Consider the following 14,878-nt stretch of genomic DNA (forward strand, 5'->3'; position numbering starts at 1 on the left):
TTTACTTCTTCATGGCAAAGTCTTCTTGCAAACTTAGCTATCGCTTTCCGTAAATCTGTTCCAGTGTCGCCATAAACTCTAGACGCTATGATTTTGATCCATCCATTCGCATCCATTCCAGATGGTCCGGAGCCGCCTTTTGTTGTCTTCGCTGCTCGCATTATCATGTCTTCGTCAATGACGTCATATACAACGGCATTAACTGATTTGATCGGACCTTGTATCAGCGTGTTTTCGTATGATTCACTTCCTTCAGGATGTTTTTGTCTTAGCATTTCAAGAGTTTCGTCATTCAAAGGAAGTATTCCTCCAGACATATTGTTCGTCACCACATTAATCGCTTTATGAACATCTCCTTTTTGCATATGGTTCCGGAACTTCCTTGAAATAACTGCAATATCTTGCTTTTTTACTACTTTAGGTAGTCGGCTTTGAATCGTCTGTGCCTCATCCATTAAGCTCATAAAATCTCCTTTAAACCATTGTGTTAGACGTCTGTTTAATGCTTCTACGTGCTCCTTAGATTTCGATGCTTGTGATGGTTTTTGCAGCAGCAGAGCAGGCATGATATGTATAGCTTTTAATGCTATAGCTCTTAAAGGTGTGTTTTCAATCCACGCATTGAGCAATCTTGTGGTCTCACGTATGTAGGATTTACCTGCGTTTCCATTAGGCAGCATAAACAAGTTTCGTTTCCAATAAACAATTCTGCTGTAACATTCCTCGATGTCATTGACTGCTTCACTTCCTTTAACATTACTCCAATAAAACTTCTCTGGAGCATCAGCAAAATGATGTTGAGATGAAGTTGCGTCTTCGGGAACGTTACGTTGTTGATTTGTATCCTGTTTTGTTTGTGCAATGTTCTGTGTCAACACTTTACAATACTTCAAGTGCTGTACCAAACCTCTATATGTTTTAAACTTTCGGTGACATTTCATACACGGAAAAGTCTCTTGACTCTGCTCAACACTATCAATTCTTGAATTCGATGACGATGGTTGCTTATGACCTCTTTTAACCATTTTTATCCAATAAACTGTGAAAATGATGTTTCGTCGTTTCTTCAATTAATTCTTCGCGTTTTGACACTTAATTGAAACTTGCATGACGGATCATTTACTTTGTTCCGATCAATCGGCATTGGAGACGTCCGCCATCTTTTACTCCGTTTATCTGCTATACAGAGTTTGGTTTAGCTATACGGGTTCTGCCAACGAATGTTCTTAAAGTGAAATACTGCAATATATGACTCTTAAAGGTTACGGTAACCCCCTTCAGGGTCACTTTTTTTTAAAAAATTATTTTTTTTAATTTTGATTCTTTGGCATAAGAGTGATTAAATGAAGAAAGATCTTCTTTATCTTTTAGTGTTTTCAATAGTGTGCTCAAAGTTTAAAATTCCTTAAATATATTTAATCTGTATAATAATTAAAGGGAGTTATGCAGACCGAATAAAAAATTGCATCCCTACATATAACATAGGAAACATTTAAACTTTAATATTTATATATTATTATCATCTATACCTTTTTATTTTATTTCTTTATTTTTTTCGTTTTTATCCTGTTATGTTATGTTATCCTGTTGTCTGTTTAACAATAACTAGACTTAAAGTTCTGCAAAAACACTTTGCCTTTAATTTAAATAAAATTCATAACTTTTAAGTGGGTGTAACCATGATTCTTGCAGGTAAAAGCAAAGGTCTTTGATTTGCTTTTTCTCGAAATAAAATTTTCAGTCGTAACGCTATATATTTTTGTCGAACACTCCCCTCCATCTTGTCAAAATTGTACGAAAACAAGTTTGTTGCGACAATTATATCTTTGGCTACAAAACTTTGCTCTTTTTTAACGCAGAAAGTGAGGAAATATCGAGTTGATTGATCTATGATGCTTAAAAATAGATAAATCTGTCATAAAACAGCTATTGTGACACAAAATATGCTATATTTTTGGAACCACGTGTTGTTTTGAGTAAAAAAAGCAAAGTTTTTTAGAGCTGAATAAGAGCTTCGCAATGATATTTTTTCAACGAACAAAAACTTCACTGAGGGGAGTGTTCGACAAAATGAACTGGAAGGGTGAATTTTTGTATATAACTTTTTTTCTACTTTTTAGATTTTTTTTTTTATGAAAATATTTTATCATCATTCTAGAGATAATTTATTTGGCTTTCAGAATATATATATTTGCTACGGTTAATATAGCGAACAGAGGGGATATTTTAAATATACTGAGTATGTGTCTCAGGGGGTTACCGTATCCTTAAAACTATTTCCGAAAAAAATAAAAAATAATCACCATAAAGAACAAGTTAAAAAGACAAGCACGTCATTTTCCTACTTTTTATCCATCGTAAACATACGAGGTAATTGTAGTTATACGGAGTGTGGAACATTAGTTTGATTGCAAAAAAAGGATTATAGCATACAGATTGTGAGATACCGAGAGTATATTATGCAGAATTCGCTATGTGGAGTATGCAGAATTTGATATAAGGAGTGTGCCATACGGAGTATGTTATACGGACTATGCCATACGGAGTATTCTATACGGACTATGCCATACGGACTGTGACATGCTTTACATACGAAGTATGCTATACGGAGTGTGACAGGCTTAGTATATGGAATGTGACATGCTTAGTATACGGAGTGTGACATGCTTAGTATACGGAGTATGACATGCTTGATATACGAAGTATGCTATACGGAGTGTAACAGGCTTAGTATACGGAATGTGACATGTTTGGTAGGCACAGAATTCGATGTATTGTTAATGAGTTAAGGTTACTGTAAAGGAAACAATTTTTTTTTAGGTTTTTTGCAAAAAATTCAAGACAAATAGAAAAATAAATTCTCTTTCGAATGACGTATTTTATATTCCATGAAAATAATTGAAACATCCCTTTTTTCTGAAAAAAGCCTTTTCAGAGGTGTTATATCCTTCACACTTTCGAGAAAATATGTGCAAAATGAGTTGAGCATATTTTTTGAAAACATTATGCATGATATTTACACTCCCGTGTAAATTATATGCATAATATTTTTTAGATAGTGCCGGGAGTTGTCTAGTAGAGCGCGGGCCCTAATTGGGTCTGCGTCGCTCAAAATGAGCATTAAATACTCTAGGACTCTCCATCTAAGCCATGGCCCCTCCTGGAAATAATAGACAGGGTATATCCCCCGATATTTGTGAGGCTAGCCATGTAAAATATGCACATCTATCATCTAGTGTACTACGAATAAAAACAAAGTTTAATTGTTTTAAAATTTTATTATTTCTTATAAATAGGAAACTTTCTGTACACTCCTTTTCGTCTTAAAATAAGTCTTATTGTTGGAAACAGTTCCTTCCTCTTCAACAGTTCCCTTTCGAACGTCTCTGCATCTTTTTTGCGACTTGCCTCAAAACTAAACTTTGCAGGAACAACCAAACCAACCTCTCTTTGCCTTTTTCCTGTCACTACCACACGTATCATATTGTCTTCACTTTGGTTGACTGGGCTTGGGACTCGTTTGAAGCCCACATGACGAATGATGTTAAAAAGAAATTGGCAAATTCCAAGAATGATTCAGTGATTATTCCAGGAGGATGTACTAAGTACATACAGGCTCCTGACGTAGTCTGGAATAAGCCTTTTAAGGCTAAAATTTCAGAATTCTATGACGACTGGTTAGCAAACGCAAAACATGAGTATACTGCTGGAGGCAACAAGAGACCTGTTCCGCGTAGATTGCTTGTTGAATGGATAGTTAAAGCTTGGGATGAGTTTTCGAGCAGTATGATATCATCATCTATAAGATGTTATGCGTTAGGCTTGTCAGTAGATGGCTCTCAAGATCATCTGATTTCATGTTTCAAGGAAGGGAAGAAAACTAAAGCAGGATCGAATCTTTTAAAAAACCAGACGCTGCTGCTCCAAAATAAGGAACTTGACTTGAACCTGTTCGAAATTTCCGAAAATGATATCGCTGACGCTGCACCAACACTAAACATAATTGATGAATATAATATAGATTAAGAAATCGACATATTTAACTGTTGAATATTTATTGTTGTGTCATATTTTTTGTTTGTATTTCATTTATTTGACTAACTACAAATATAATACAGTGGAATCCCTCTAAAGCGGACACCATTGGTGCAAAAAAAAGTGTCCGCTTTAGAGGGATGTCCGCTTTATAGGAAGTTGACCAAAAAATTAGTTTTAGACCTAATTTTGACCAAAAAAGCTTTTTTTGTAGTACTGGCAGTTGAGTGGGCCGAGAAAAATATAAGGAAAGTGTTGGACTCGGTAGCAAACTATTCAACAAATTCATGTCGCTTCCTAACTGTACCATCGGATGTAAAGTGACTGGGAAGCGAGTGAACCGTGGTGCTGGCTACGGACTAGAAATTCCTGCCCAGTACCAATTAATTGGTGTTGAAAAGGCAGTTGAGTGGGCCGAGAAAAATATAAGGAAAGTGTTGGACTCGGTAAATAACAAAACTCAAAGATGTACTAAGTAAAATGGTTTAAATTTTAAGAAAAAGTGACATTTCATCTCGTTATTTTTCCATTGTCCGCTTTATAGGGAGTGTTTATAAGGGAAACTGTCATTTGGTGCAAAGATTTTTGTCCGCTTTATAGAGTGTCCGCTTTATAATCGTCCGCTTTATAGAGATTTTTTTATGAGAGTTTGACCTAAATTCTGCCGGTGCAAAAATTTTTGTCCGCTTTAGAGGGCTGTCCGCTTTATAGGGTGTCCGCTTTAGGGGGATTCCACTGTAACAATTTGCAAATTTAACATTTTTTAATAAACGCCCCCTCTTATAAACGCCCCCCTCGATTAAACGCCCCCTAAATATCAATATCAATCTCTTTAATAATAGCCGTATTTTGTCTGTGTCCGCGAGAGGCGCGTCCCGTACCGGAATCACGAAATTTTTAAAATGCGCACCAATATCAAATGCGATATATTTTTGTCCACTTTGTTGCGACGGGTAAATTTAAAGGACGGGCGAATCCGTGGATTTTTCCACGGCTAACGACTAGTCTCTATAATAATAGCCGTCGTCTGTCTGTCTCTGCGCGGACCCCCCGCTGAGTTAGAAAATCATGTTACGGAAACACGAATATCAAATGCGACATATTTTTATCCACTTTGTTGCGACGGGTAAATACAATGGACGGGCGAACCCGTGGATGTTTCCACGGGCAACGACTAGTCTTTATAATAATAGCCGTTGTCTGTCTGTCTCTGCGTGGACCCCCGCTAAGTTAGAAAATGATGTTACGGAAACACGAATATCAACAAATGCGATATATTCTTATCCACTTTGTTGCCACGGGTAAATTCAAAGGACGGGCGAACCCGTGGATTTTTCCACGGGCAACGACTAGTCTATATTATAATGCCCGTATACGTCTGTCTGTCTGTCTGTCTGTCTGTCACGCAAAATAGTAGCTTAGCTGCGACGGGCGAACCCGTGGATTTTCCACGGGCTAACGACTAGTATTTAATAAACGCCCCAGGCCTTTGATCGATGCCGTATAGCTGCACACTCCGAATTGAACACAAGCGCGTAAAATGACCAACTTCGTATAACGAGGCAATTTTGTACGGAACAATAGTGCATACTTGAGAACTTTTCGCGGGAAAGTTAGCTGTAGCTGCGGTTCGGTTTCGGTTTCATTTTCCGAAGCGATCTTGTCTTTGGTCTCCAAGGTAAATGTTAGTTATTTTCTCTGTCGACGTTTGTTCTACTCACATTTTAACACAAAAAAGGTTGCCAGAAGGAATGTATATCTGCCCACATCTGCAACAACATTGGCAATCAAGCCCACGATTTAATTAAAAGCTACTCAGGCAGTCTGAAAATCCCTAGCTAGATTTCTATCCTAAACTTTTCTGTGTTTTCTTGGCCTACAGACATTGATGGATCTTTCCGGTGGGATCATGCATTGCTCGAAATATAAGAAGAATAAATTAGAATTTATATATTTATTTCACACCAATCTAGTCATAAGTCTATGAGAGCATTTTCCAGTTGGTAATTTTAATTGTGGAATGATTTCATTTCAGTTTTTTGCAATTTTGGTTTTTATTAAGTTCGATCCAAAGGTAATTGTATTGGTATAAAAGATGTAAAAAAAACTCAACGAAAATTTTAAGCTTGGTCCCTATTTAAAATGTCAAAAGTTTTTCCTATCGAAATGTAAGAAACTTTGTGGACAGACAGTAGTTATAAAGATAAACGTTAGAAATTAGCTAAACAAAAAATGTAGCAACCTGAAATTACATATAGCTAATTTCGCCACCAAATTAACTAAATAGTGCTCCAAAAATAATGTATACAAACGTATACCAATCAAGTTTAACAGTCTGCTATGACGATTAACAAGCTTCACTGAGATTTACACTTCTCTGTAAAGGATGAAGCCACCATATTGTGCGTTCGATTTGTTGTTGAATGTTTCCGGGCTGTATATTTATTCAAATTTAGCGCCATATTGTTATAACAAACTTCATCGTTCGAAAAAAAAATATTGTTGTTGGTCATGACAGATATTTCTCAAGTTCAGAGAAGTTTAAACGAAGGTTATAAAATGCTGTTACTACTATAGTACGTAAAATATTCTTGGTTATCTCAAGTAAAAGATCTTACTTTTGTTGTTTACTGGTAAATACATCCAAAACCTACTTATTTTCATCCTATACAGCCATGGAAATTCTGAAAAATGTTGTTAGAAAGCTATATACAACTTAGTATATATAGCTATATATATATAGTGGTTATCTAGTAGATTTTAGGATTTAGAAGTCTATAATTTTTTTCTCTCGCTTAAATTTTATTTTCCGGCTGCCACAAAATAATTTTTTGTCTGCCTCTCCTTTAATGGAGGAAACAAAGTCACTTTGTTTTGAGGTCTAGGCGATTATCACCTGCATATTAGTCCTGGATCGTTCTTTTGTGAAGTTTACATTTTATACCAGTTGCCAAAACCAGAGAAATACACCAGAGAAATTCTTGCCCAGGCACATGGGCAGCTTACACCCGCAGAACTGGTGTAAATAGTGAAGCCGGCACCGACACAAAGAATTAAACATTTTACAGGACGAAAGAGTGACGATTTGTATGTTCTGACAGAAATAAGAACATCCAACCCGGGTGCAGAGAGTGGGGACTCTGAAAACCAATTTTATACGCGAGGGCGTGTGCACGGGTGTTATCCTGCTATGTTCAGGCTTATTGGAGACAAATTTTTACTGGTGTATTTACGTCCGTACACCATATCTTAATCCGCCCCTCCTTATTTGTTTATGAGAACAGGATGAAGGCAGTATTACAGGAGTACTAATAAGTAACAACAAGAAATTCAAACTTTTAACATTTCTTTGTCTTCCACATATATAAAAACAATACAAAGACATAAATAAATATAAAAAAAGTAAAACATAATCAAAGTTACGCAGGCAGCCCGACATCCTTATCAGTGAAAGGCGCAAGTGGGAATTGAAATGAACCGTTGCTCTCACCAGTGGACAAAAACCTTCACAACTCTTGTAGCCAAATGGTTGTACAAGGAAACCGTGCAGCTAGAGCAACCAGCCAAATTTATGATTGATCGGGTGACCACCAATCAACGAATGGGTTATGTGAGCCAATGCAGAAGGTTCACAGTGCTTGACGAGTGCGTGAAAGGTAGCACCAGTGGTTTACAGAAGACAATCTATTTCGCAAGTGTCATCAGGTTTGGCATCACATAAAATAAAATTAAAATATGATAATGGAAGGTTGGGTGGGAGATTAAATTCTGAGGAGCTTCAGTCTCACACAACCTTGGGCTGGCCCACGTGCCTGTACTTATTACTTGTTTTATTAAGCGAAGCAAAGCGGAGGCATGTTGACATGAGACAATACTCAAAGCAGATATAATCCAACATGGCTACCTTTAAAGCTTACCTCCCGAGAAAAATCAAGTTGACCTAAATTGGCTTATATTTACGAATATAAAGTTTTTCAGGCAAAATACTAAACCAAGTACTGACTCGGATTCCAGCTGGGAGAGCTGTGATGAGGATACTGATCAAGAAGAAGTCGCTTCACGTGTTGATGTTGCTGTGAGCATGTGGTGCAAGTGTGGAAAATGTAAGGAAATGCAGAGCGAAGCGGAGTGTCTTTGCTGTTTCGAGTTAGAATCCACGAATATTTTTAATTTGATCGGTGAGTTTTGATATGCGATTTATAGGCACATGTCAGTATTGCGATTCCGCTCTTGTGAAAATCATACTCTTTTTTAGATAACTGCATTACAGAACATGAAAACTTCCACAGCATCATACTTTTGAAGGAGGTTTTATGGACCGCATTGGTAGGAATGCATGACACAAATACGAGTCATCTACCACAACGAGTAAACGTAACCAACAAGTAAATATTTTCAATCTTTTAACATAATTACAGAATTAAATATATAAAGTAAATATAAGCACTATTTTATATTTTCAGGACTTATAGGTACGCAAGTTATAGACAGTTTACTTGGTGGGTGCATAATAAGATAGGGAAAGGAGTTCGTCGAGTGATACCTAGTTGTGTTGTCAATAAAATAAGAGACGTGTTTCCTGAGCCGAACGGAGTTTATGTTGGATATAAAGATGGTGAACCCGTACCCGAAATTGACATTGCATGGGCATTGAGGGAAGAAGAAGAATTGGATTAAAATTATATATAAATTTTAAGTATTATTTAAGTCGGGAATACTTTGTAGATAGTTCGATGGTTGTTTCTCTATTTGGCTTTTCTGCAGGTGCTACAAATAGCTGACGTTTTCTTGAGTCTGCTTCAATCTTGGAGCGCCTTTCGGAATCTACTGCGCGGAAGTGAATAGCTTTGAGGATACATCGCATAAAGTAATACGATTTATCTTCCTAACTTTTAAGGCTGTAAATCTCTTAGTGGCTTTCGAATAACGAATACGGAACCTTCGAACTTTACCATCAGCGTTCTTTTTTCGGTATGTGGCCTGCAGAAAACAGCGGGATGCATAAAATTCACGTACACAGAGATGATTTTATTTAACATTTTGTAATATTTACCTGTTTCCGATCAGCGTTGTAATTATGGTCCATTATAGCCAGTGCAGTTGATGCCAACATCTTATCTTTTTCATAAAATACGCTTTTAGGCAAGTATCGAATTTTTAATGAATGGAATACCTCCAGACCAGCTGTAGAGATATTCTTATTCATTTTTTGCATGTCTTTAACAAGTTGTGGTACCTTTAACACTTTGATGAGAGCATCGTGCGCTGGACTACTTGGTTTGATCCAATTCTTCTGTTTCTGTTCCTCACTTGTATATGGAGGATGGTCACACTTTTTGTAATGTAATCCAGGGAAGGTATGCTTGTTTGTGACATGATGTATCACAGATAGAAATCTCTCGACAAGCTCAACCCCGTTCCATTACAAGTCGACACACTCCAATACAAGTGATTAACGATAGAAGGTGCCCATTCTCTAAGCTGTTCGTATCTTAATAAAAGTTTTAAAAACCTCTTTATATCCTGGCCCAGTAAATGATAAGACACTATATATATGAAGTAGCTAATGACCAACCTTTTTTTTGCCCAACTTTATTAGTTTTTTAAAAATGTTCTTTGCAATATGCCATGGGTCAAATTGGTGACGTATATTCTTGTACCTTTTGTCTGTGGCCATTAACTTTCTGATTTACGTATGTTGGTCTGTAGAGATTGCAGCGATGGGCAGAGCATGATTGTCTTTAAGGTTATTTACCGTACGTATGAAGCCCTCCTTCTCCATTACCATAACAATTAGTTGGTGGATATAGCATACTAGTATTGTTTTACTTGTCCTATACAAAAAAAGTTCCCTACCATTGGAATTCTTTACCTCCTTCACGTCAACGATTTTATAATCCAATGTTCGGCTAGATGAAACGTCCATCGCTGAATCCGTGCTATACGTGGCATTGTGACCAGGGCTATCACATTGTCCGTCTATTGATAGTTGGATATTCTCAGATTTATGTTTAACTTTTTCAATCATTTCTAACTGATGAGCACTCCAAGCGCGTTCAATTTCTGGGAATACATACTGACCTGTAAATAGTTACACCATACATATGGTACAAAAATCACAAAAAGTATAAGTTCGCTGTCGCTATACAGATATCTTACCTCGCAACCTGTAGTAGGTTGTTTTTTCAATGAATGGCATGTTTAGCAAATAGGCGAATCGCTTAAGTTTCGTGAAAGATTTGGCCGCCATTTCTGCTGCAGCAGTTACTAATAGATTTTTCAACTCCTACATGAAAGAAACAATTCATACAGTACATACTCGAAACTGAAAAAATGTGTTGGATCAAAGGTGCCTCATTCTCAAACCTTATTTGAGATACTGTACTAGGCCAGAGCCAGAGTGGTGCCTATCGTTCTACAGGAAAGCTAGAAGGTTTACTGAAGTCACCACAATTAACATGAGCTAAATATTCATTTGGCTCCATTTAATGCCGAGATACTTTATTCGGAGAAGCGTTCGCGATAGAAACTTTAACGAGTTTCTTGTTTTTGGACCTTTTTTGCGAAACTTTGTCTTGCAAGACTTTCAAAAATGGCCATTCGCGAAAGTTTATTCAGTACAAACTTTCTAAACTGTCGATTTGCGAAAGTTTACCCACTAAATTTTTAAAAACATTTGCTGATGCTAAAAGTTATTTCTTGACTCGCCCTGACTTGTCTCACCCTCTTGATATAAAAAAGAGACAACTGGCGCTGGGAATGAGGTTGGAATATACTTAGAAGTAAACAAAAGCGTTAATGTTTCAAACGTATGTATTTTAAAAAAAATTAATCAAGGATCTGGACGCCGTTTGCAGAATTGATGAAGAGGAGCGGAATGCTTATAGCTGCGTTACTGGCGAAGAAGGTTCTGCTTGGAAAAAGTTGTACGGTAGTGAGACATGGGCAGTGAAGCAGGAAGATCTTGAACGTTTAGAAAGGAATGATATGAGAATGGTTAGGTGGATGTGTAACGCCAGCCTGAGAGACAGAAAGAACTCAGATGAGCTAAGAAGCAGGCTAAGTCTCTGTAGAATTAAAGATGTTATCCAGATAAGAAGATTGAATTGGCTGGGGCACTTGGAAAGAATGGAGGAGGATAATTGGGTAAGAAAGTGTAGAGACTTGATAGTTCCTGGGGCAAAGCCCAGAGGCAGACCGAGAAAGACTTGGCAGGAGGTTATAAGGACAGACTTGATACAGAGGAAGTTGAGTTTAGATCTAACACAGTCTAAATCAGATTTGAAGAGGGTCATTAATATACCCCGTCCAACCCATGCTAGCATGGAAAACGGACGTTAAGCCGAGAATGATGAATGATGATGATGATGATGGCTTTACAGTTTTCAAAAACATCAGTGGTCCGGAGAGTAAAAGGATAAAAAAAGAGTTCCAAAAAACATTTAAAATCATGGTCTAGATACCATAATTCAATGCAACATGAAAATTGTCAACTACCTCGATCTTACACTAAACCTTACTGATTCCACATACAGCCTGTATCGCAAACCTGACAACGAGACACACTATGTCCACTGCTGATGAAGAAAATGTATTGGGTTTTTGCTGACGTCAGCAGAAACATGTCAAAATACAACATTTTTTGCCGACATTGTATAGAGCTTGAAACACTGATTAAGAAAATGTATAGGATCGTGTGCTTTTGACAAGTGGTTACAGAGGGGATCAAAGGTTTTTGATGCCGTCAGTAAACCGTCTATTTCGAAACTTATTCTGAGAACCAGGTTTGGCAAACTTAAGCAATTTATGCCAAGGTTGTCCCTATTTACCCATGCGATGAAAAATGACTGACAACACCACCCCATTTCAAGTTATGTGGTCTCAAAGTAATAAGTGTACTGGGTTCATCAACTTATAAATTAAATATGAATATATTTAATTTTATTGACGCTGTTTGAGACATAATCAAAGGAAAATAAACACACCCACTTTGTCACTTACAGGCAGACACAGCTTTTGTATTAATATAATAGATTAAAGCCCGTGAAAAAATGTACATAGGAAATGGAAAAAGAACCGTCACATGAATTTTGATGAAATCAGCGAGAACCTGCCAATTTGCAAAAAGATTTTTTAAAGATGTTTATTCATTGCCTCCATTGTATAGAGCTTTTTGACGAACGGTTAAGAGATATTGCCATTTAAAGATTTTCTGGTGACGTGTTAATTAACCGGGGTGCAAGAAAGTGGTCCCAGGTGGTTTGGAATAAAAAAAATTTTCACTTATTTTTATTAGGAGAAAAGTGCATGTCAGAATTGCCCCTCTCAAACACAGACTCAACAAATTAATATAAGAGATAATCAATAGTGAGGGTTCCAATGTCTTCCCGTTTCATGGAGTTTGTTAAAAGCAAATATTTATGATCTTGTTATTCCCTATGGGGAGAAAGTAAAAAAATAGCGTTACATTTATATGACGTCGTATATGACGTCACAACTGTCACCTAAAAAAGATTTTTTTTACAAAAATTAATTTTTTTACACCATTCAAAACAGCATTAAAAACGAGTTAAAAACACATAAACCATATGGTAAAAAACAAGTCTATATATATATACGACTGTGAAAATTTAGTTAAAATGGGGTAAAGTATGACATAAAAACTACTATTTTATAGGTATTTGTTGACTAAAACAACATATCTGTTTGTTTTTCTCATTTTGAGTATTTCGTGAAGGATTTTTCAAAAAAATAATCATTTGCAATTGGGTGCTGAACATGGGTAATGGTTATACTTGTTATCCCCTGTAAAATATAAAAATGGTGGAATTTTCATTATTTCGGCACATAAAATAACTATAAAGCAATTTTTCTGTTAGTATGGTCAAGTGAACAAATCTGGAAATCATATTTGACTTCAATTTCTAAAGTATTGTAAATTTTTAGCAATTTACCGCTGTAAAAGTAGATATTGTCAATTCTACGATATCAACCTTAACATAGTATAAATCTAGATATTTTTCACGACACTAATTTTGGATGTACTTTACGCCTTAAAACCAATGTTAGAAAAGTTTTACCTGTAAAACACAATTTCTGGTTCACAAACTACGCTAATGTTGGCTATTGGAAATAAGAAGCCAAGACTGGAATCTCTTTCCATGGAACAATATAACATAGCTAATTTGAGAATTTTTTATGAATTATTGTCTTCTGCCAGATTGCCAACCTCGTCCGATTTACGTGACTATTTGTCTTATTCCATTAAGATCTTAGAGTTGGCTAGAAAGTACACCTGGGAGTCTGTGCTAAAGTATGACGATGAATATCGAATTCTTCAGAACACTTATGGCTATCCATGGAGCTTTGACAATAGCCATTTGCATGAAGTGATGCTTATACCTGGTTGGGCCTCCCCTCCTGTCTGTAACCCTTCCAGTACCTTAAGTAAGGGAAATTCAGGTTCACCTGCCTCAGGATCGTCTTCAGGGTTTCCTACACATACTTCTTCCGGTGTGGAAATCTGTCGTAATTTTAACCGCCAAAAAGGTTGCCAGAAAACAGAATGTAAATTCACCCACGTCTGCAACCGCAAAATTGGTAATCAGGCTTGTGGCAAACCTCATTCTGGACAAAACCACAATTCTGACAATTGACTACCCTCAGAATTTCGCACTCCTCTTTAATGTTGACTTATGGACCAATGAACTGGCTGAAGACCCAGATCGTGACTTCCTCCTTAATGGAATTCACTGTGGTTTTCAGCTTCTTCCTAAGGACTCTGATTTATTGCCTGCCGAAATGAATAACTACTTTTCTGTTACCAGTCCTACAGCTCATATGAAAGTAGAAGCTACTCTGCTGGATGAACTTAAAACTGGTAACTATGTTCTTACTCAATGTAAACCTACCATTGTCAGTGCTCTTGGGGCTGTCCCCAAACCTGACTCTGATGAGTTACGCATTATACATGACTGTTCCATGCCAGTTGGAAAGGGTGTCAATACATACATTGATATTGAAAAACAAAAATTTCAAACTATCGATGATGCCTGTGCTATGATCAAACAGGGATATTTTATGGCCAAGGTTGATTTACGCCATGCATATCGGTCAGTACCTGTTCATCCATCAAACTATGCTGCGCTTGGTCTAAAATGGCGGTTTTCTGGAAGCACTCGATACTCATATCTTGTCGATACTCGACTTCCTTTTGGAGGTCGAAGTGCTCCTGGAATATTTCATCGCCTTACACAATCTGTTCGTCGTATGATGCTAAGACGAGGTTTTCCTCTCGTTATTGTCTACCTAGATGATTTTCTTGTTATTGGCCGAACACAGACTGAATGTTATGAGGCCTATAACACACTCTTTAAATTACTTGTTGCACTAGGGTTTCAGCTTAGCCCTGCTAAGTTGGTCCCTCCATGCCAGCAACTTACTTTTCTTGGAATTCTGCTTGACACTGTGTCACTTACCCTTTCTCTTCCACCTGCTAAACTGGATGCATTGAGGGAAGTAGTGTCACATTTTTTAACCAAGCAGAGAGCCTCTAAGAAAGAGTTGCAACGTCTTGCTGGTCGCCTAAATTGGGCTTGTAAAGTCGTGTATGGTGGTAGAACGTTCTTGAGACGTGTCCTGGATCTGATGAACACCTTGTCTTCCTCTGCCTCGAAGTGTCGCTTGACGCTCGAATTTCACAGGGATATAGCTTGGTGGGATCAGTTCTTGGGTGTGTTTAATGGACAATGCGATTTCTATGACCAAAGACCTATTACCAGTCTGCAAACTGATGCTTGCTCTGGCGCTGTTGGTGCCTTTTTTAAAGGGTGATTGGTTCTAT

At 37.2% G+C, this 14,878-nt stretch overlaps 2 protein-coding genes across 7 annotated transcripts in view; one reads left to right on the forward strand and one right to left on the reverse strand.

Annotated features, from left to right (window-relative positions):
- LOC130657482 (cation channel sperm-associated protein 1-like) overlaps window positions 1-14,878 on the forward strand; it is a 127,101-nt gene that overhangs the window by 17,387 nt on the left and 94,836 nt on the right. For 2 of the 6 annotated variants that reach the window (XM_057460466.1, XM_057460469.1), the window contains exon 1: window positions 5,313-5,713. The exons of 1 other annotated variant lie outside the window; for it this stretch is intronic. The gene's annotated coding sequence lies outside the window, so the exon portion shown is untranslated. Of the gene's footprint in view, window positions 1-5,307; window positions 5,714-14,878 lie in introns of those variants that run through there. 3 more of the 6 variants (XM_057460470.1, XM_057460468.1, XR_008985148.1) reach the window with 3 other exon arrangements.
- On the reverse strand, window positions 8,860-10,802 carry LOC130657485 (uncharacterized). Its single transcript, XM_057460475.1, has 2 exons — window positions 9,089-10,802; window positions 8,860-9,015 (listed from the first exon to the last, which is right to left on the reverse strand). Exons 1-2 carry the CDS (start codon window positions 9,248-9,250, stop codon window positions 8,860-8,862), a joined length of 318 nt encoding a protein of 105 aa, XP_057316458.1. The 5' UTR covers window positions 9,251-10,802.

The sequence above is a fragment of the Hydractinia symbiolongicarpus genome, chromosome 9, assembly GCF_029227915.1.
Source record: "Hydractinia symbiolongicarpus strain clone_291-10 chromosome 9, HSymV2.1, whole genome shotgun sequence".
In the NCBI taxonomy this organism is placed as follows: domain Eukaryota; kingdom Metazoa; phylum Cnidaria; class Hydrozoa; order Anthoathecata; family Hydractiniidae; genus Hydractinia; species Hydractinia symbiolongicarpus.